At 41.4% G+C, this 20,896-nt stretch overlaps 1 protein-coding gene and 1 non-coding gene across 2 annotated transcripts in view; one reads left to right on the plus strand and one right to left on the minus strand.

Moving 5' to 3' along the window:
- Positions 1–20,896, plus strand: part of ADAM28 (ADAM metallopeptidase domain 28) — a 65,405-nt gene that overhangs the window by 27,448 nt on the left and 17,061 nt on the right. The window contains exons 8-17 of the mRNA XM_087875909.1: positions 905–976; positions 2,775–2,944; positions 3,956–4,040; positions 5,572–5,702; positions 8,104–8,281; positions 11,127–11,216; positions 13,288–13,483; positions 14,774–14,876; positions 16,885–17,041; positions 19,207–19,287. Of these exons, the coding sequence (XP_087732035.1) occupies positions 905–976; positions 2,775–2,944; positions 3,956–4,040; positions 5,572–5,702; positions 8,104–8,281; positions 11,127–11,216; positions 13,288–13,483; positions 14,774–14,876; positions 16,885–17,041; positions 19,207–19,287 (1,263 nt within the window). The remainder of the gene's footprint in view (positions 1–904; positions 977–2,774; positions 2,945–3,955; positions 4,041–5,571; positions 5,703–8,103; positions 8,282–11,126; positions 11,217–13,287; positions 13,484–14,773; positions 14,877–16,884; positions 17,042–19,206; positions 19,288–20,896) is intronic.
- Positions 12,078–12,184, minus strand: LOC117659070 (U6 spliceosomal RNA). Its single transcript, XR_004589380.3, has one exon. It is a non-coding gene; the product is annotated as a U6 spliceosomal RNA (small nuclear RNA).

Here is a 20,896-nt window from a genome sequence, read left to right on the forward strand (position 1 = left end):
TACTTTGGTTTCTATGCCTCCCAGAATATTATTTTTTTATTTACACTTTTGCTTGATTTTTAAAAATAAGTTTCCCAAGCAGAAAGATATTTTAATTTATTTTTTATGAATATATGGATTTGAAATTGATTTTTTCCTTATGTGTGTTGTGTGCAAATATCAATTTCAATTAATAAATTGGTTTAAGAATTCAAAATTATATACTGTTAATTTTCATACTACCATTCAGATTAAATATATTTCTCCACCACCACTAGCTCAAATAGAAGCTAATCTTTGGCAAATAGACAAATAAGAACTACATTTGACTTAGTCAATCTCATTTGCAATAATATAGCATTTGCAATAAAATAACTCTTGGGGGTATTTGAACTCTCTGAATATTTGCACATTTTCCCCCAATAAAATAAAACTATGTTCATGAACTCAGTGAATTTCCAGATACCAGTCTGAGTTTCCCCTTTTAATACTATTGCAAAAGGGAACATCTTATGCAAATTCTTTTCAGGGAAATTGGTCTTGGGCTGGTGGTATTTAAATTCAGTTTGTAGTGAAGAACGCTTATCTCACACTTCTCTGAACAGGGAAATATAGTGTCCAATTAAGGAAAGGTTTTCAATAGGCTGACCGAAATTTTCTCCAACCAGGAGGAAAACCCAGGTGTGATGCTGAAAAATTAATGTTAATATATTAATGTAGATTCAAATGTAGGGTTAAACAACCAGCACAAAAAAATTAATTGGATTGCTTGGACCTAGAATTATTATTTTTGTCTGAACCAGTAAATTCCATAATTTTTTTAAAAAAATCTCTTCCTTTCCCTGACATGTTCTTTCTCTCTCTCCTTCAATCCCTCCATCCAAAAACTTATTATCTCTTCTTAACCTTTTTGTCTTTTCTGAAGTTCAGGAAGTTCAACCGCAACGTGACTGCTGTAAGGCTGAGAGTATTTGATATAGTCAACTATATAAATATGGTAAGAGGACATGGCAAAAGTTATTTTACTTTATGATTTTAAACCTCTCGGATTTTCACTGTGTTCAAACAACAAATTTAACCAGGTAAAAAGGCCTAGGAGATGCACTTCTACAAGATTGTTAACTTTTCCAGTTTTGAGTTCAGCAAAACTGGGTCATTTGGTAAACCTGGGATCCAGTATGCAAGGCCATTTCAGAAAATGGGTTAGTTCAGTGACTACATTAATAACCCTCTTATATAAATAAAGTCACTGTGTTAGGAGGATGCAAGTCCCAAACTGTTGCAAGAATTCAATCAGTAATACATTTCAGTAACTGGATTCTTTCAGGAATGTGATTAATCTGCTTTACTTGGAGATTAGAGATGATTTTAGTAAGCCCATTTTAAAGTCAGCTGATTACGAACATGATCTCTGAGAAGAAAGCAGGAGAGAGGAACCCAGTTTGAGTTGGACTCGCTTAAAAGGAGATCCAATCCAGGGGTGAAGTCCAGCAGGTTCTGACAGGTTCTGGAGAACCAGTAGCAGAAGTTTCGAGCAGTTCGAAGAACCAGTAGCGGAAACTTTGAGCAGTTCGGAGAACTGGTAGTGGAAATTTTGAGTAGTTCGGAGAACCAGCAAATATCACCTCTGGCTGGCCCCAGAGTGGGGTGGGAATGGAGATTTTGCAGTATCCTTCCCCTGGAGTAGGGAGGGATTGGAGATTTTGCAGTATCCTTCCCCTGCCATGCCTACCAAGCCACACCACGCCCATCAAGCCACGCCTACAGAACCGGCAGTAAAAAAAATTGGATTTCACCACTGATCCAATCATATTGTACTATTATATATTATACTATTATACACATTGTACCTATTAACCTTGTTGTTAACCTATTAATCTTTACTGTTGATGATCAGTTAGAATCAGGGAGACAACAGGAAGACCGGTCGGCCAAATCTCCCTTAAAGTCCTTGGTAGTACAGTGGTCTAAGGCACCCTATTATTAAGCTGGTTATTAAGACCAGCTGCCTGCAATTACTGCAGGTTCGAATCTCGCCAAGGCTCAAGGTTGACTCAGCCTTCCATCCTTTCTAAGGTAGGTAAATTGAGGACCCAGTTTGTGGGGGCAATAAGCTGACTTTGTATAAATATACAAAAGGATGAAGGCTATTGCTGAGCACATTGTAAACCGCCCTGAGTCTCCGGAGAAGGGCGGCATATAAATCAAATTAAAAAAGAAAAAAAAGTCCTCCTCCACTTCTGTTGTTCATGAAGGAAAATAATCACCGGTTTATAGCAATAGCACTTAGACTTATATACCACTTCATAGTACTTTACAGCCCTCTCTAAGTGGTTTACAGAGTCAGTCTCTTGCCCCCAACAATCTGGGTCCTCATTTTACCCACCTCGGAAGGATGGAAGGTTGAGTCAACCATGAGCTGGTGAGATTTGAACTGCCAAACTTCAGCTAGCAGTCAGCTGAAGTAGCCTGCAGTACTGCACTCTAACCACTGCGCCACCTCGGCTCTTTCATTTATTTCTCCTGCTTAAAATATTATTATTATTATTCTCTAAGTAGAGACCTTGGTGCTGTCCAAGTCTGACTAAATGTCCTCAAGCAAACCGCTAGGCTCAGAGACCAACAAGGACTCCACAATTCAAATCTTTGCTCTAGAGATTTTCTTCTATGGATTTCCAAGTCTATTCCATTTCACCCACCCATAGAAGCCAATGTCAGTTTCTATTGAGTCTTGAAATGTTTTTCAAAGTTTTCTTGGGTTTGAGTTTCTGATTGATGCCATGTCTACCCCACAGGTTTATAAAGTTTTGAACACTCACATAGCATTGATTGGCTTAGAAATTTGGTCCGATGAAGACAAGATTGTGGTCGACCCAACAGCAGGTGTCACTTTGGACCGCTTTTCGACATGGAGACATTCGGTTTTGTTGAAGCGCAAAAGGAATGATAATGCTCAGTTACTCACGTATGTCTGATTGTGGGGGAAAGGAAGAAATGGGGGTGGCTGGGAGTGGAGGATTATGGGAAAGTTAGTGCTTGCACAGAACTTCCACTCTATGCTGCATGCTTTAAAGCAGAGGTCTTCAAACTTGGCAGCTTTAAGACTTGTGGACTTCAACTCCCAGAATTCTCCAGCCAGCTGGCTGGAGAATTCTGGGAGTTGAAGTCCACAAGTCTTAAAGCTGCCAAGTTTGAAGACCTCTGCTTTAAACCGTGTGTGAACTATATTTCAAAGCCAACCATTTATTTTTTATTTTTATTTTTTTTTGTAGAATGAGAGCTGGTTTTGAGAAGTCCTTGAATGATTGCAGGTCAAAAACTCAGCTCGATTTCATTTCATCTGGATTTGAAATTGAAACTGAACTGATTATCCTGTTATGCTTTGGCTGTACTCACGCATGCATTTTTAATCTGATTAAATGATGTTTTGGTTCCCATTCTGTACCAACTGAATGAATACCTCCATTACATAACAGATAAACCAAGAATAAAATAAAATAATAAAATAGTTAATCTTGAGTTCGACAGGTTGTATAAATCTGTCATCTAGATCTTAATGTGACCTGGTTATCAATGCAGTGTGAGTTCAGCCTATATATTGCCATACAATTTTATGAGTGAGAAATTGCAATAGCAATGGCAATAATACTTAGACTTATATACCACTTTCCAGTGCTTTCCAGCCCTCTCTAAGTGGATTTACAGAGTCAGTATATTGCCTCCAACAATCTGGATCCTCATTTTACCCACCTTGGAAGGATGGAAGGCTGAGTCAACCTTGAGCCTGGTGGGATTTGAACTGCCAAATTGCAGGCAGCTGGCAGTCAGCAGAAGTAGCCTGCAGTACTGCACTCTGACCACTGCGCCACTGTGGCTCATAGTGGTTTGCAAAAGGCATAAGTGGTTACATATGGCTCAAGACTACAGATTGTGCTCCCATCTTCTACAAATTTTATCCCCCTCTTCTTTTGTATAGGGGTATTGACTTCAGTGGACCAACTGTAGGATTGGCTTTTGTTGGTACCATGTGCAGTTCTTCGTTTTCTACAGGAGTTATTCAGGTTGGTAGAAAAACTACCTGTTACTTGGTTATGGTCAATGAAAACACTTTAATACAGGAATAACTTTATTACAAATAAAGACTCTTCTTATATTTGAGCCACATCATTTTCTTTTTTCCCCCCTAGTTTTTTATTTTAAACAAAGTTAAAAAGACATACATAGACATACAACATATACAAGAATCTTAGTTTCTTTTTCAGCTACTTAACAGTGATCCATTTCTTACTATATATTAATATTTACAGATAAGATAATGTTAACTTGTTCAGCCTTTTTCTCCTATTATATTTCATTTCTACTAACATGTTAATTGATCTATCACATTTTTCTCTTTCCCTTCTTCATTCCTTTAATTTATTTCCTTATTTTTCAGCCATTCATACCAATTATTCCACACTTTATAGTATTTATTATTTATTTATTTATTTATTTATTATATTTCTATACCGCCTTTCTCCCGTAGGACTCAAGGCGGTGTATAGTCAAGAAAAATATAGACACACAAACATCATAAAATTGCTAATTAAAATTATTACTTAGTTTGGTCAATTAAATAAAACCCAGAATTAGATAACATTTTAAAAACATTCACATGTTCATATGTTTAGCCCCGCTTGTTGGAACATCAGGGTCTTGAGGGCACGGCGGAAAGCACGGAGATCAGGGATATTCCGTATCTCCGGGGGCAGTTCATTCCAAAGGGTTGGAGCCCTCACAGAGAAGGCCCTCCCCCTGGGAGTCGCCAGTCGACATAATTTGACTGACGGTACCCTGAGTAGTCAAATTTGGTTTTTGGTTTCCTCTTTCCCCTGAATTTCTTTAGTTAGTTTATCCAGTTCTGCGCATTCCAAAATCTTTTTAATGATATCCTTATCTGGTGGTGATTCTTCTTTCTTCCAGTATTGCGCATATATAATACGTGCTGCCACATCATTTTCATCCACCTACATTTATGAATTTGACATCTCCAAACAATAATTGCCAGCCTCAGTTAAGTTCATAAATTGAGGACTACTGGTGTAATCCTTTAGCTTGAGGTTTCAGTATGCTTTTTAAAAATACTTTTCCATGTTAAAAACCAATCACTGGTAGCAAACCCTGTTGCCTATAGAAAAAGTAGCATGGTCTGGAATGCTTTCCACTCTTACCCTTTCCACTCCCTTTGAAGCTAGCTTTCAATTTACATTTAATATTTTTTAACGTGGACAAATAAATAATATTTTTAATTAATAAAAATAATAAATAATAGAAGATCCCTTTGTACTATCACAGCAAACCAGTGAGATAATTGTGGAGAAAGCGCCATCTCTAAGCTACTGAAAGGAAAACTGTTAGTACGCTTTGTTACTTTAAAAAAATAGAAACTACTTTTTGTAGGAAACCCTATTTCAGCTCTGCAAATTATTAAGCTCTTTGATTTTTCATTAGAAGGTCCTGGAGCAAAGGTTTCAGCTCAGTGCTAATAATAATTGAATTCACTTTTGGTTTCTTGGTGGACTAACAATAGACAAAGTATTCTCTTGTTTTCAGGATCACAGCAACAACCCGATTTCTATTGGGGCAACAATGGCCCATGAGATGGGTCATAATTTTGGCATGGAACATGACTCAGATTTGTGTACTTGTAGCTCTGGCACATGCATTATGACTGCCCAACATAGGTAAGGACTCAGGAAAAATTTTAATGCCTTTTCAAATCGAGCGATTTTCAAACAGTTGCAGTTAACAATAGTGTAAAGAAATAGCATAGGAAGCATGGAATGGAGAGGAGAGGAGAGGAGAGGAGAGGAATGGAATGGAATGGAATGGAATGGAATGGAATGGAATGGAATGGAGGGAGAGGAGAGGAGAGGAGAGGAGAGGAGAGGAGAGGAATGGAATGGAATGGAATGGAATGGAATGGAATAGAGGAAGAGGAGAGGAGAGGAGAGGAGAGGAGAGGAGAGGAGAGGAGAGGAGAGGAGAGGAGAGGAATGGAATGGAATGGAATGGAATGGAATGGAATGGAATAGAGGAAGAGGAGAGGAGAGGAGAGGAGAGGAGAGGAGAGGAGAGGAGAGGAATGGAATGGAATGGAATGGAATGGAATGGAATGGAATGGAGGGAGAGGAGAGGAGAGGAGAGGAGAGGAGAGGAGAGGAGAGGAGAGGAGAGGAGAGGAGAGGAGAGGAGAGGAGAGGAATGGAATGGAATGGAATGGAATGGAATGGAGAGGAGAGGAGAGGAGAGGAGAGGAGAGGAGAGGAGAGGAAAGGAAAGGAAAGGAAAGGAAAGGAAAGGAAAGGAAAGGAAAGGAAAGGAAAGGAAAGGAAAGGAAAGGAAAGGAAAGGAAAGGAAAGGAAAGGAAAGGTCTCAGGAATTGTCTGTTGCAAAACACCCAAATCTTTTGTATAAGATTTTTGTACAGCCTCAGTGAACATGCCACCTGTTGTCAAATTTCTGGTTTCTTCTGCCAAAGCCCTAGGACCTTGTTGCCTCATATTTTATGCAATGGCGATGAGTTCAGGAAGTACTGAGAATGCTATGTAACCTTTCCTGTCCTTACTGAAGGATTTTTGTGCGTCATGATTACTTTTTTTTAATACTTCAAAACCACTTTGTGGTATTTTGTACAGAAGGCCTTGCATAGAGAACAGTTTGCTCAATAAACTCCACTTAATGGGTCTGGTGCAACTTTGATCTTGAAAGAAGACCATACTGTCTCTGTAATGGCGCCCCAGCAGATCATCTTTGGGTTCTTGCTTTCACACTCTAATTTGAGGGCCAATAATTATATTCCTACAGGGATGCGGTGGCTCTGTGGCTAAGACACTGAGCTTTTCGATCGAAAGGTTGGCAGTTAAGCAGTTCAAATCCTTAGTGCTGTGTAATGGGGTGAGCTCCTGGTACTTGTCCCAGCTTCTGCTAACCTAACAGTTCAAAAGCATGTAAAAAATGCAAGTAGAAAAATAGGACCACCTCTGGTGGGAAGGTAACAGCGTTCTCAATGCCTTTGGCATTGAGTCATGCTAGCCACATGACCATGGAGACATCTTCGGACAGCGCTGGCTCTTCGGCTTTGAAACGGAGATGAGCGCTGCCACCTAGAGTTGGGAACGACTAGCACATATGTGCGAGGGGAATCTTTACCTTTACCTTAATTATATTCCTAATGATTTGTAATAGCATTAGGAAGGGGCTTGGATGGACTTGGTGATAGCATGTTTGCATCTCTTTAAGTATGCAATTTCAGAAGTCAGTGGCAAGTTGCTAATATTATGACCTTTTCAACAAAAGAAAACCAATAGTATAATAACTCTCCTTTGCCTTAGAACATTCATTCGTTATAAAAAGTACAAGCCTTTCTTCTCCAAAAGAAGAAAAGAAAAAGAGAGTCAAGATTTCACTGTTTCCCCTTCAATTATATTATTGCTCCTTCTTCTTCGTCACATCAGCAACGTCACTGTATCATTTCCAGACCCCCCCCACTTCCACAGTGAGACTGACTAAAAATGAAAACAAAAGGCAGCCCACTCAAAGACAAGAAGTAGCTTAAGCAACTAACACCACATGGAGTTCTCATTGCAAATTCATTGCGTTAAAAAAAGGAAAAAAAAACTTAAGTGGAATTAAAACTGAGGGAGCATAATCTAGGAGTAAGATCAAGGGGTACAAAGCAGGGGTGAAATTCAGCAGGTTCTGACAGGTTCTGGAGAACCGGTAGCGGAAATTTTGAGTAGTTCAGAGAACCGGCAAATACCACCTCTGGCTGGCCCCATAGTGGGGTGGGAATGGGGATTTTGCAATATCCTTCCCCCAGGAGTGGGGGGGGGGAATGGAGATTTTGCAGTATCCTTCCCCTGCCATGCCCACCAAGCCATACCCACAGAACCGGTAGTAAAAAAAAAATTGAATTCCACCACTGTACAAAGAGTTCTCTTAGCTATTTTGTTAGCTTTAGAGAGAAAAAACACTGCTTTGTTCATTAGCCATTTTTTTCTATCTTATATGTTTTTGCGATGAATTCTGTTCCTGGTCCAAATATAGATGATGTCATGATCTCATATTGGTTCACCTTTACAGCTATAAACCTCCCCAGGACTTCAGTTCTTGCAGTTTCCAGGAATATCAGAACTATATCATAACTAAAACCCCACAATGCATCATCAACAGACCCTCGAGCAAAGATATAGTTTCACCTCCAGTTTGTGGGAATGACTTCGTGGAGGAAGGAGAAGAATGTGACTGCGGCTCTCCAAAGGTATGTCTTTTTTTTTTTTTTTTAATGAACAAGGGTGGTTCCAAGAAGTTTGTCAAAAATAGGAATCCTTGCAAAATCATCTGTTTTTCTAACTGGTACAAGCTGGCCAATAGGTTAGTTTGTGAATGGCATAGTTTGTGCCAGTGGTGAAATCCTCCCCTATTTGCCACCAGCTCCCTACCCATGCATGCGCGGTGCGCATCAAATGCACACTGCACACACATGCGCAGTACACACCAAATACATGCTGCGCACAGAAAAAGGAGGCTTGGGAAGGTAAGTAGAATGGCGAGGAGCGGACAGCCGTGCCGCAGAATTTCCTGCTTTCTAGCAATTTTAAATTGCACGGCACAGCTGATCGTCGGAAATACCGGTTCAGATCAACCGGTAGTTTTTTTTTTTTTTTACTACCGGTTCGCCAAACTGGTAGCTTTTATCACTACCAGTTCACCTGAACCAGTTCGAACCGGTAGGATTTCACCACTGGTTTGTGCCCTTTATGTACATTTTTATTTTATTTTATTTTATTTATTTATTTATTTATTTATTTATTTATTTATTTATTTATTTATTTATTTATTCAGTCAGTCAGTCAGTCAGTCAGTTTGTCAAACATGTACGAGATAATAAGTATATGTATAAACTTGGACATGAACACAGGAAATGAGTACATGTATTATGAAGTGGTTTCATGGATTTGAGAAACCAGTTGTAGAGGAATGGAGAACTGACATCTTACTATTATTTTGGGAAGACAATGTATTTTTTTAAAATGGGTGATTTATCACTCCAAGAAAACCCTTCCCTACTGAAAACCCCTACTCAAAGGAATGGCCGCATTACTTTGTTAACATGGCCACATTATCTGTCCCCACTGTTTTCTTGAGCTGCTTTGTCCCAGAATCTGTGATGTTCAATCTCTGCTTTCAACATGTAGTTCTCAATGGAAATTACATTTGCATGGAGGGAAGTGTGTACCGGGGTACCTCAATGTTCTGTCTTAGGCCCAGTTCTCTTCAACACCTTTATAAATGATCTAGATGAGGGGATAGAAGAGAAACTGATCAGATTTGCAGATGATACCAAACTGGCAGGAATTGCGAACACTTTAGAAGATAGGCTCAAGAGCTAGAATGATCTAGACCAGTGTTTCTCAACCTTGGAAGCTTGAAGATGGGTGGACTTCAACTCCCAGAATCCCCCAGCCAGCGCTGCTGGCTGGGGGATTCTGGGAGTTGAAGTCTACCCATCATCAAGCTTCCAAAGTTGAGAAACACTGGTCTAGACAAACTTGAACACTGGACCCTACCCAACAAAATGCCGTTCAGTGTCAAGAAAAGTAAGGTTTTATAGGAAGAAAAGATACAGAGTAGGTGGTCCCTGGCGCAACAGCAGTGACTTTGAAGGGATTTAGGTATTCTAATGGACAATCATTAATTATGAGCCAGCAGTGTGCTGCCGGTGCCAAAAAAGCCAATGCAGTCCTAAGCTGCATTAGAAGAGGAATAGTAGATCAATAGAGGAATAGTAGATCATGTAAAGTATTAGTGCCACCATATAGTGCCTTAGTAATACCACACTTGGAATACCACATCTAGTTGTGATCACCAAAATACAAAAAAAGGTGTTGAGACTCTAGAAAGAGAGCAGAAAAGAGCAACAAATATGATAAGAGATCTAGAGGCTAAAATGTTTTGTCCCTGTCACACGCACACACACAAACAAACAGACAGCCAGGAGTTAATGAATCAAACAGTCAGGAATTCCTTTAAGATAACAGTTTTGACAGCGACCCATGAACTGCCTGCGAAGGGAGGTTTTTTCTCCTCAGTCCAATATACCAAATTAATTCCTCACAGCAAAGAATTGTCAAAGTCCAGTCCGAAGAAATCCAAAAAGAGATTCTAACAGGGTTCTAGAAACACGATATGACTTCCGAGCTTTTCAATTTGTCCATCACAAGGCCTGAATAGCCGACACACCCCCTTTTATCCCTTGTGGGGTGTGGTCCAGTGACTCAGCTCAATCTCTGGCCCGCCCACGCCTCTTTCTCTGCTGCGCGCGCTTATCCTTCCGACGCTGTCTGGGATCCAGCCAAAACTCATCCCCCTCGCTGTCTATCTGCGGCTGCTCCGAAGTGCCTTGCTCCTGGCATATCTCTTGGCCTTCGGAGGAAACCTGAGGCATTGCCAGAGAAACTTTTCTTTTCTTGGATTTATCCATGGTTAGCCTACTGGGAGTTGAAAAGCTCAGTAAATCGCGTGCAGGCGGGTGTCGCACATTGGCGGTTGAGACGCATATTTTGAGTGACAGGGAGCAGCAGAGGGGTGAGAGGCTATCTGTGACTTGCTCTGTTTGCTTACGGCTTGGCTAGAGTGAGAGAGATTCTGAGGCACTGACAGCTCTTTTATACTCACCTGTCAGTGCATGGACCAATTGGCAGGTCCAGATTTCCCGCCGGCGAATTGCCGTTGATTGGCTTTTGCTTCCTTGCGTAAGGTACGATCATACGCAACAAAAATCATGAGTAGAAAACCCCTCAGAATAAGCAAGAGATTTGAGCTGCAGGTTAGGCGGGCTTCACAATTAGGAGGTGAGGATGCTTTTATTTATTTTATTCTTTTCACAGAAGAAGTTATCAGATAATATTTCACATAGATATGCCGCCATCCGTTTGCAATAACAAACACTCGGGTAACTGTTAGTCACATTCATTTTCTAGCATGAATCCATAAGAGGGAGCGCATGGCAGAAATATCAGTTCTCCTTTTCAAAATACTGTAGACCAGTTAAAAGTGACCAGGAAGAAAAGCTTATAATGTCATTTGATACGTTTGGTTTTCAGGAATGTAAAAATGAGTGCTGCGATGCTGCAACTTGTAAACTGAAACCTGGGGCAAAGTGTGGACATGGGGAGTGTTGTGAGAAATGCCAGGTAAGCCTTGTTCATTTTTTAACACCAGGAGAGATTTTACCTTGCTCCTTACTAGCCTCATGAAAATGGGATACCTCTTGGCGTCTTACTGTGGAACAAAAATATTCGAATTCTGTTCCTATCTCTTCCTCCAGCTTATTGGATCCTTAAGATCTCCAACCTTGGCAACTTTAAGACTTGTGGACTTCAACTTCAGCTTTGCTGGCTGAGGAATTCTGGGAGTTGAAGTCCACAAGTTGCCAAGGTTGGAGACCCCTGCTTATGAACATATCCATAGGGAGGACAGTTTAGCAAAATTTCAGCATTGCACTGTCTCAGTCTAAAATACACTTGCTGTGAAAATAATATATATCCTTCTTTGACTGAGTTTGCATGGACACCCAGTTTAAAAGGGTTTAAGCCAGGGGTGAAATCTACTTACCAGCTGATCATCAGCCGCACATACATTCTTTCCCACCAGTAAGTTCTCCAACTGCTCCCCAAACCTCTAAATTCAGTTATTTTGGTGGCACATTCTAGAGGTGCTGCAGGACCATGGTGAGAAGTGCAAATTGCTCATTCCTTCAATCCCAGTTGACCCTGTAATGACATTTTTGAGCAGAAGCAATAACAATAGCACTTAGACTTATATACCACTTCACAGTGCTTTTACAGCCCTCTCTAAACTGTTTAGAGAGTCAGCCTCTTGCCCCCAACAATCTGGGTCTTCATTTTACCCACCTCGGAAGGAAGGAAGGATGAGTCAACCTTGAGCTTGGTGAGATTCGAACTGCCAAATTGCAGGCAGCCGGCAGAAGTAGCCTGCAGTACTGCACTCTAACCACTGCACCACCAAGGCTCAAAACATTTTTTTTTCCCAGCAAAAATATGGAACGCTTCACGAATTTGCGTGTCATCCTTGTGCAGGGGCCATGCTAATCTTCTCTGTATCGTTCCAATTTTAGTACATGTGCTGCTGAAGCGAGCACAAGGCTCAAAAGGGCCCAAAACATTTTGTTCTTTCCATCACAAGCCTAGATTCACAGCAGCCACATTTTTTTCATCACATCGAGAAAATTATTTATTTTGCATCTGGCATAACATACACGAACTTACAACTCACATGAACATTTCACCTAAATTAAAAATACAGTAAAATGTGAGTGTTAAAAAACTCTACCATATATTCAGATCATGTCTAGGTCACTGATATAAGGAAATAAAAATATACCATGCAAATGTTCAGAAATTAGCTTTTTGCTGCTTTTTCACAAGAGCCAAATTGACTTTCAGGGTCAGCTAACATTTGGAACTTGTATTTCAGGAACTGAGCCTTTCATGGCAAGTATTTTTTCATAGCAAATAAGAGAAGCTGGGACTTCTAGGAATTACACACAATGTCTTAAGACCTGGAAGCCATTTGTAACATAGCAGCGATGCCTGTTGTGATCCACTGGCGGCCTGTGGAGCTGGCAGCAGAGTCGGACAGTGAGGAGGTTGGGGAGGAACATGGGCCAATCCTGGAGTCTGGGGAAGGCTCGGATGAGGGCTCTGCATCGGAGGCAGAGAGGAGGCCAGGGCCATCTGGGAATTATGTGCTGCCTCCGGAGCCTCAGAGTCGGACATCAGCGAGACAGAGGAACAGGGGGAGCCTGTTCCCAGTGCACGCATGCGCAGAGCTGCCAGAAGGCAAGAACAGTTAAGACAAAAGGGACGACCCGGGAGTAGGGCTTTGGAGATGATTGGCCCCTTCCATAAGACATAAAGGAGGAGCAAAGGAACGTGAGCCTTTGTAGGAAGCAACTTTGTTCATTCTGGTCGGTTTAAATTCTGAAGCTCCGTTTTGACTCTGTGCTCCATGTGGCCTTGCAAAGCTAATTGCCAATTAGGTCTTTGGCAGGGTGTCAAGGGAGATAAAGGTGGGTGCTTATCAGCCTTATCCCGAAGGACTGTGGCAGACTTCTGTCGGACTCTTTACAAACTATTTGTGACTCATTAAGGGCTGTGAATGAACCTAATTCACAGCGGTTGAAATACAAACCTCTGCTGCTAAAGAGTGGTAACTGGGAATATTTTTCATTCTCGCCCACAGCTTAAGAGAGCAGGAGCAGTATGCCGGGCAGTAAAGCATGACTGTGACTTGCCTGAAATGTGCACTGGCCAGTCTGCCCAGTGTCCCTTGGATCGCTTCCGTATCAATGGACACCCATGCCAAAACAACCAAGGTTACTGCTACATGGGGAAGTGTCCCACCTTGGCAAACCAATGTATTTCTCTCTGGGGCCCAGGTAAGTCAATCTTAGGATTTCAGAATAGTGGTATTGCGAAATGAAGCGAAGCGAAGCGAAGCGAAGCAAAGCAAAGCAAAGCAAAGCAAAGCAAAGCAAAGCAAACCCCTAAGACAATCATTTGTATCGATCGAAGACATTTTCTTCTTTTCATTTCTGTTCCATTTGTGTTTTGTTCATAATCTTTCAAGATGAACTTCTTTCTTTGGAGGTTTTAATGCTCACTCCTCCAGATCTTTTGCTTTAAAGCTCCAAATGGGTTTTTTTTTTTTTTGCTTTAATTTATATGCCGCCCTTCTCCGGAGACTCAGGGCGGCTTACAGTGCATTAAGCAATAGCCTTCATACTTTTGTATATTTTATACAAAGTCAGCTTATTGCCCCCACAAACTGGGTCCTCAATTTACCTACCTTAGAAAGGATGAAAGGCTGAGTCAACCTTGAGCCTGGCAAGATTCGAACTTACTTTAATTGCAGACAGCTGAATGTTAATAACAGGTTATTAGTTTGCTGTGCCACCAGGCTCCTAGAGAACCTGGCCTGATGGTTAAAGATGATAGCAATTGTAGACCAGAAATCTGAAAAGAGTGACTTTTGGGGAAGGATGCATTCCCAAATTGCACGAAGATGTGTGTGTGTGTGTGTGTGTGTGTGTGTGTGTGTGTGCGCGTACACACATGCATGCATGCCATAAATAGATCGTTATTTTGTATATTGTAGCAACAGCTCAAAATTATTCTCCAATACTCTTTGTCTTAAATCAACGGGTGTTGTGAAGCAAGGCAATACTGCTACTGGAGAAGCTAGCTTTTAACACTGATCAGCTGTAGGGCGGTCCTTTGAAGCCCCCCCGGCAAGAGTTTAAACAGTTTTTTTCCCTCTAGTCATCAGCTGGGACTCAGGAGGCAGCAATAGATTGGGGGTGGGACCAAATAAAAGGTAAGAATAATGTGGGTGGGGGGGAGGGCGGGGGTGAGAACCGGTTTGGTGATGTCATATCATCACCGCTACCGGCTCAGCTGAACCGGACCGAACCGGGATGAACCCACCACTGGTCCTGACCCATAACTTGTGTTTTTTTCAGGCTGATTGTTAGTCCAAAGTCTTGACAGGCCTTGCTAAAACTGTAATATAATAGATAAGTAACGGGTTACAAAATAATTGGTTACAAATAAGTGAACATTAACTAAATTATTTGGAACTCCTCTGAGACGTCTTAAGCCATTTCTTTATCCTACTGGCATGTTACACATTCAAGTATTTTTTGTTTCTTCCTCGCTCCCTCTTACAGGTGGGAAAGTGGCTGCAGATTCCTGTTTTGGGGTCAACCGGAAAGGGGTTTATTACGGCTACTGCAGAAAAGCAAATGGTATATACTTTCCATGTAAACCAACGTAAGCAGTCTAAATTATTTCCTACTATAGCAAAAATAGCACTTAGACTTATATACCACTTCACAGTACTTCACAGCCATCTCTAAGCAGTTTACAGAGTCAGCATATTGCTCCCAACAATCTAGGTCCTCATTTCTTATGATGATCATGTAAGGCAGGGGTGAAATGCTCCCAGTTCGGACCAGATCGCCCGATCCGGTAAAGATGGCGGCGGGTGGTTCGGAGAACCGGTAGCAAAAATCCCTGAGCCCACCCCTCCCACCATTCCCAGCTGAGCCGCACGATCATCAGAGGCTTTTTTTTTTTTTTTACTTTTAAAAGCATTTTTTCTACAACCTCTTCCGATGAAAAAATGCGTTTAAAAGTAAAAAAAGAAAAGCCTCTGATGATCGCGCGGCTCAGCTGGGATCCTCAGAGGCTTTTCAAAGCATTTTTTTCTGCAACCTCTTGGCCGAAGAGGTGGTAAAAAAAATGCTTTGAAAAGTCTCTGACAATCCCAGCTGAGTTGCCTGATCGGCAGAGGCTTTTCAAAGCATTAGAAAAAATGCTTTGAAAAGTTTAAAAAAAAAAAAAGTTGGCCACACCCACCCAGTCACATTACCCCCCCCACACACACACACACCAAGCCATGCCCACAGAACCAGTAGTAACAAATTTTACATTTCACCCCTGATGTAAGGGCAATATAAGAAATATTTTCATCCATGGGAACATGATTCTATCATCTCACTAAAATCAACAGAAATGTGAGTCAATTTCGGAATGGTCAATTTCATTTTTTTGTTTGAGTTACAAGATGAAGCAAAAGTGGGATATAAAAAGAGGCCATGAGAACTTTTAAAGTACCCTTTAAAAGACTGTGTGAGAAAGGGCAGGAAGTCCTCAACTTGCAACCATTCAGCAACCATTCACAGCAACAACACTAAAAGTGACTTACAACGGGTCCTGGCATCCTTATAGTCATGTGATCAAAATCCAGATGCTTGGTAACCCAGCATGTATTGATGAGGGTTGCAGTGTCACATGATCATCATTTTCCCTCTTCCCAGCCAGCTTCCAACAAGCAAAGTCAATGGGGGGAAGTTGGATTTGCTGAACAACTGTGTGATTCACTTAACAACCATGGCAGAATTATTATAAAATTGGGTGCAGCTCACTTAACCACTGTTTTGTTTAGCAATGGAAATTCTGGACCCAGTTGTGGTCCTACGTCAAGGACTACCGCACAATCAACCTTTCTCTCTGGACTGACACCACCCAGCAATAGCTTGTTTTGCAATATTTTTGAATAAGCTCTGGTTGGCTGAATTGCACTTAGTTATAAACCATGATTTAGAAACCACAATGGCTAGAGTTGCACCACACCAGTGGTGGGTTCCTCCCGGTTCGGCCCGGTTCAGCCCGGTTCGGCCGAGACGGTAGCGGTGACGATATGACGTCACCGAACTGGTTCTCATTTTGAGGCTGAGCAAATCTCTGGTTGTCCGGGTCTAATTTAAAATAACGTTAATCCAAGAATCCAGTTTATGTTTGCAAATGAGCAAAGGAATATGAATCCATTGTATCTTTCAATTTATATTGTTTTTATTTGTTTCCTCGTATGATTTGATAGCTTATTAGTAACCTTGACTATCACTAAGTGTTGTATCTTTTTATGCTTCATGAATGTATTTTATTCTCCTTATGTACAATGAGAGCGTATGCACCAAGACAAATTCCTTGTGTCCAATCACACTTGGCCAATAAAGAATTCTATTCTATTCTATTCTATTCTATTCTATTCTATTCTATTCTAGTCTAGTCTAGTCTAGTCTAGTCTAGTCTAGTCTAGTCTAGTCTAGTCTAGTCTAGTCTATTCCTTATTTCTATTCTATTCTATTCTGTCCTGTCCTGTCCTGTCCTACCCCTACCCTACCCTACCCTACCCTACCCTACCCTATTCTATTCTATTCTATTCTATTCTATTCTATTCTTGTTCATTAAAAGGAATTGGTTATTTCCTTTTCAGGGCTATTAAATGTGGCAAGCTATATTGCATAGGTGGTTCGGAAATGCCCGTAGGTGGAAGCCTGGTGGAATTTGGTTCATGCAGAGGCAGCTTTGCAAGAGGAGGTGAACAAGATGTTGGAATGGTTGATCCTGGAACAAAATGTGAAGAAGGAATGGTTAGTCAAAGATTACGTCTAATCTGTGTGCTGAAAGGGGTTATCATTAAAATAATTTGGCAAAGGATCTTGCTGAAAGCTGGTTTAGATTTTTGCATACTACAGTGAATCTATGTAGAAGGAAAGAAAATATCCATCTAGCCTTCTTCTTGTTTTTATTGTTTTGTTTTTCCTGCAGACAACAACCACAACAAATCCGCATTAGCAATAGCATTTGGACTTATATATTGCCCCATGGTGCTTTAAGCACTTTGGAATGTCAGCATATTGCCCCCAACAATCTGGGTTCGCATTTTACTGACCTTGGAAGGATGGAAGCCTGAGTCAACCTTGACTCCCACCAGGATCCAACTCCAGGCTGTGGGCGGAGTTAGCTTGCAATACTGCATTCTAACCACTGCACCACCAAGGCTCCTCAGGTGAATGTCCAGGACTGTTTCGTTCTTCTAAGAACAAAATGCCTGGCCTTCTCAGAGCCTTGTGACTCTCCCTTTCTGGACAGAGACAGTCCTTTCTCTTCACTTGTAGGTATCTCCATAGGGAAGGTGAAGAGAGATGAGACAATCAGGGATAGAACTGGTTCAGTAGTGGGTTCCACTTACCTTCACTACCGGTTTGGAATTGGGACCGCGTGCTTGCTCGCTTCACTCGCGAACCTTCTGCACATGTGCAAAGCATCCGTGATGACATCCGAGTGGGTGGGCGAAGCCTTCCTGCCGCCACCACTATTGGATCGCTCAAACTGGGGCGAACTGGTGGAAATCCACCACTGAACTGGCTGTGACCTAAGGGACACCAGTTCAGTGAAGCCACTTAGAAGTGCTGAAGCAATTCCAAAGCTTAGATTCCAAAGGATCAGGAATCACACAAAAACCTCCCTGTCTTTTTACACAGTGTAGAACTTGGAAGAAATTTATTTTTTTTATAAAGTTTTCTATTATTTTTTTAAAAAAACAAACATTTAAAACATCAATCAGCCCTCCCCTGTGACATCTCGGTGTTGAATTCTTCAATTCATTTTATTCTTCTTGTTCCAACAGTTTGTTCTGTCTTAGTTGTCTTCAGAACCACTGTACAAATTCATTACTACAATCATATTCTTACTATCAGGTTTTTTATACATATTTATAAAATTAATCATTTATATCTCTTTATATCAACCAAGAATAAAAATAATTCCATATTTTAAAGTATTCTGATTCTTCCCTATTTTTAATCAATAAAGTTAATCTATTCATTTCAGCGCCATCTAAGATCTTTCTTATTACTTCATCTTCCGAAGGTATTTTCTCTAATTTTCAATTTTGAGCATAGACAATTCTTGCAGCTGTTATTACATGTATAATCAAATAAATACATTCCCTTTTAATTTTGTCAGGTAGGATACCCAATAGAAACAACTCTGGTTTGAATTCAATACGTATTTGTATCATCTCTTCCAGCCAGATTTTAATTTTATTTTGGAAGAAATGTATTGAATATCCTGGTTTTGTTCTAGAGAATGACAGAGTTTAATTGTTTAGTTTAGTTTAGTATAGTTTATTCATACTTATATGCCGCCCTTCTCTCGAAGGACTCGGGGTGGCTCACAAAGATAAAACAACGGAACAATAAAATTAATACTAAAATAATCCAATTAAAATCCCCAAGAAGTTAAAACTAAGACTCCCAGCAGATCAGGCAATTTGTTGGAAAAGCCATGTCTTCAGGTCACCGCGGAAAGAGCGGAGGTCGGGGGCCGTCCAGAGCTCAGTGGGTAACCCATTCCAGAGGGTCGGTGCGCCCACAGAGAACGCCCTCATCCTGGGCGCCATTAGCTGACATTGTCTGGCCGAAGGCACCCGGAGGAGGGCAGTCCTATGTGAACGCACTGGGCGGTGGGAGGCTGGTAGGAGGTGATCCTGCAAGTACCCCGGGCCTGTGCCATGGAGGGCTTTATAGGTAAGTACCAGCACCTTGAAGTGGATCTGAAGGACCACCGGTAACCAGTGCAGCTCGCGCAGGAGTGGTGTAACACGGGAGTAGCGGGAAGTTCCCGTAACAACCCACGCATTCTGGACCAGCTGGAGCCTCCGGGTGCACCACAAGGGCAGCCCAATGTAGAGGGCATTGTGTCGGAAACTGCTGTCTTATTCTATTCATAATCTTTTACTTTTAACTTTCAGGTCTGCAACAACGGGCAATGTGTTGAGATAGAAACAGCCTACAGATCAACCAATTGTTCCCACAAATGCACAGGAAACTCTGTAAGCATTTTGTATTTTATATTCTGGCTAAAGAATTCTCTATGCTCTTTAAGACTGTTCTGCTTTCGGCTTGGCCTATAGCAGTGATGGCTAACCTTTTCCGGACCAAGTGCCCAAAGCGTGATTGTGCCTGCGCGAACCCCCAAAATGCAATGTGCGGGCGGCCCTCCGCATGTGCCCTGCCCGCATGCATGTGAGCGCCCCCCCCTGCATACATACACACACACACACACCGCACATATGCACAGCAGAGACCTGAAGACCAGCTGGCCGGGAGGAGGCATGCGTGCATGCTTGGCAGAGCTGAACTGGGGTGACAGCTCGCATTCCCACAGAGAGGGCGCTGTGTGCCACCTCTGCCATGCATGCCATAGGTTCGCCATCACGGGCCTATAGAAAACTTACAGGTAATCCTTGATTTACAACAGTTCATTTAGAGACCATTCAAAGCTACAACGGGATTGAAAAATAGTGATTTATGACTGCTGTTCACACTTATGACCATTGCAGCATCCCTGTGGTCATGCTTGGACGCTAGGCAACTGATATTTATTTATTTATTTATTTATTTATTTATTTATTTATTTATTTATTTATTTATTGGTTTGATTTATATGCCGCCCTTCTCCGGAGACTCAGGGCGGCTTACAATGCGTTAAGCAATAGCCTTCATACTTTTGTATATACCTGCTTAGTAGGGCTTTCGGCCCCCCCAAGTGGTGTTCTTTTTTATACAAAGTCAGTTTATTGCCCCCAACAATCCGGGTCCTCATTTTACCTCCCTCGGAAGGATGGAAGGCTGAGTCAACCTTGAGCCTGGTGAGATTTGAACTCGCAGTAATTGCAGGCAGCTGGCAGCTAAGTGCTATTTAACAGCGCTTTAGTCCGCTGCTCCACCAAGGCTCCAGCGGACTTACTATTTATGATAGTTGCATTGTCCTGGGGTGACCTGATCAACCTTCTGTGACCTTCTTACAAGCAAAGTCAATAGGGAAGCCAGATTCCTTTAACAGCCATGTTACTAACTTAACAATTTCAGTGATTCACTTAACAACTGTGGCACGAAAAATTGTAAAATGGGGCAAAATTCACTTAACAAACATTTCACTTAACAACATGACGTTGATGACGTTGACATCTATGCCTAAATGTGTTTGTTGCACTAAAAAAGTAAATGAGCATTATTATGATTATAATTTTACAACTAACATCTATATAGTAACTTCGAAAGTAATTTTTTTTTTTTAATTTGATTTATATGCCGCCCTTCTCCGAAGACTCAGGGCGGCTTACAATGTGCTCAGCAATAGCCTTCATCCTTTTGTATATTTTATACAAAGTCAGCTTATTGCCCCCACAAACTGGGTCCTCATTTCACCTTAGAAAGGATGGAAGGCTGAGTCAACCTTGAGCCTTGGCGAGATTCGAACCCTGCAGTAATTGCAGGCAGCTGGTCTTAATAACCAGCTTAATAACAGGGTGCCTTAAACCCCTGTACTACCAAGGCTTTTTTTTTTTTTTCCATCAATGGAAACAATTCTCATTGAAGGCAGAATCGGAACTAAATGAAAAATGGTTTGTTGAATTGAGGGTTAGGTAAAACTTTATG

The sequence above is a fragment of the Pantherophis guttatus genome, chromosome 9, assembly GCF_059756535.1.
Source record: "Pantherophis guttatus breed Tessera chromosome 9, ASM5975653v1, whole genome shotgun sequence".
Taxonomy (NCBI): domain Eukaryota; kingdom Metazoa; phylum Chordata; class Lepidosauria; order Squamata; family Colubridae; genus Pantherophis; species Pantherophis guttatus.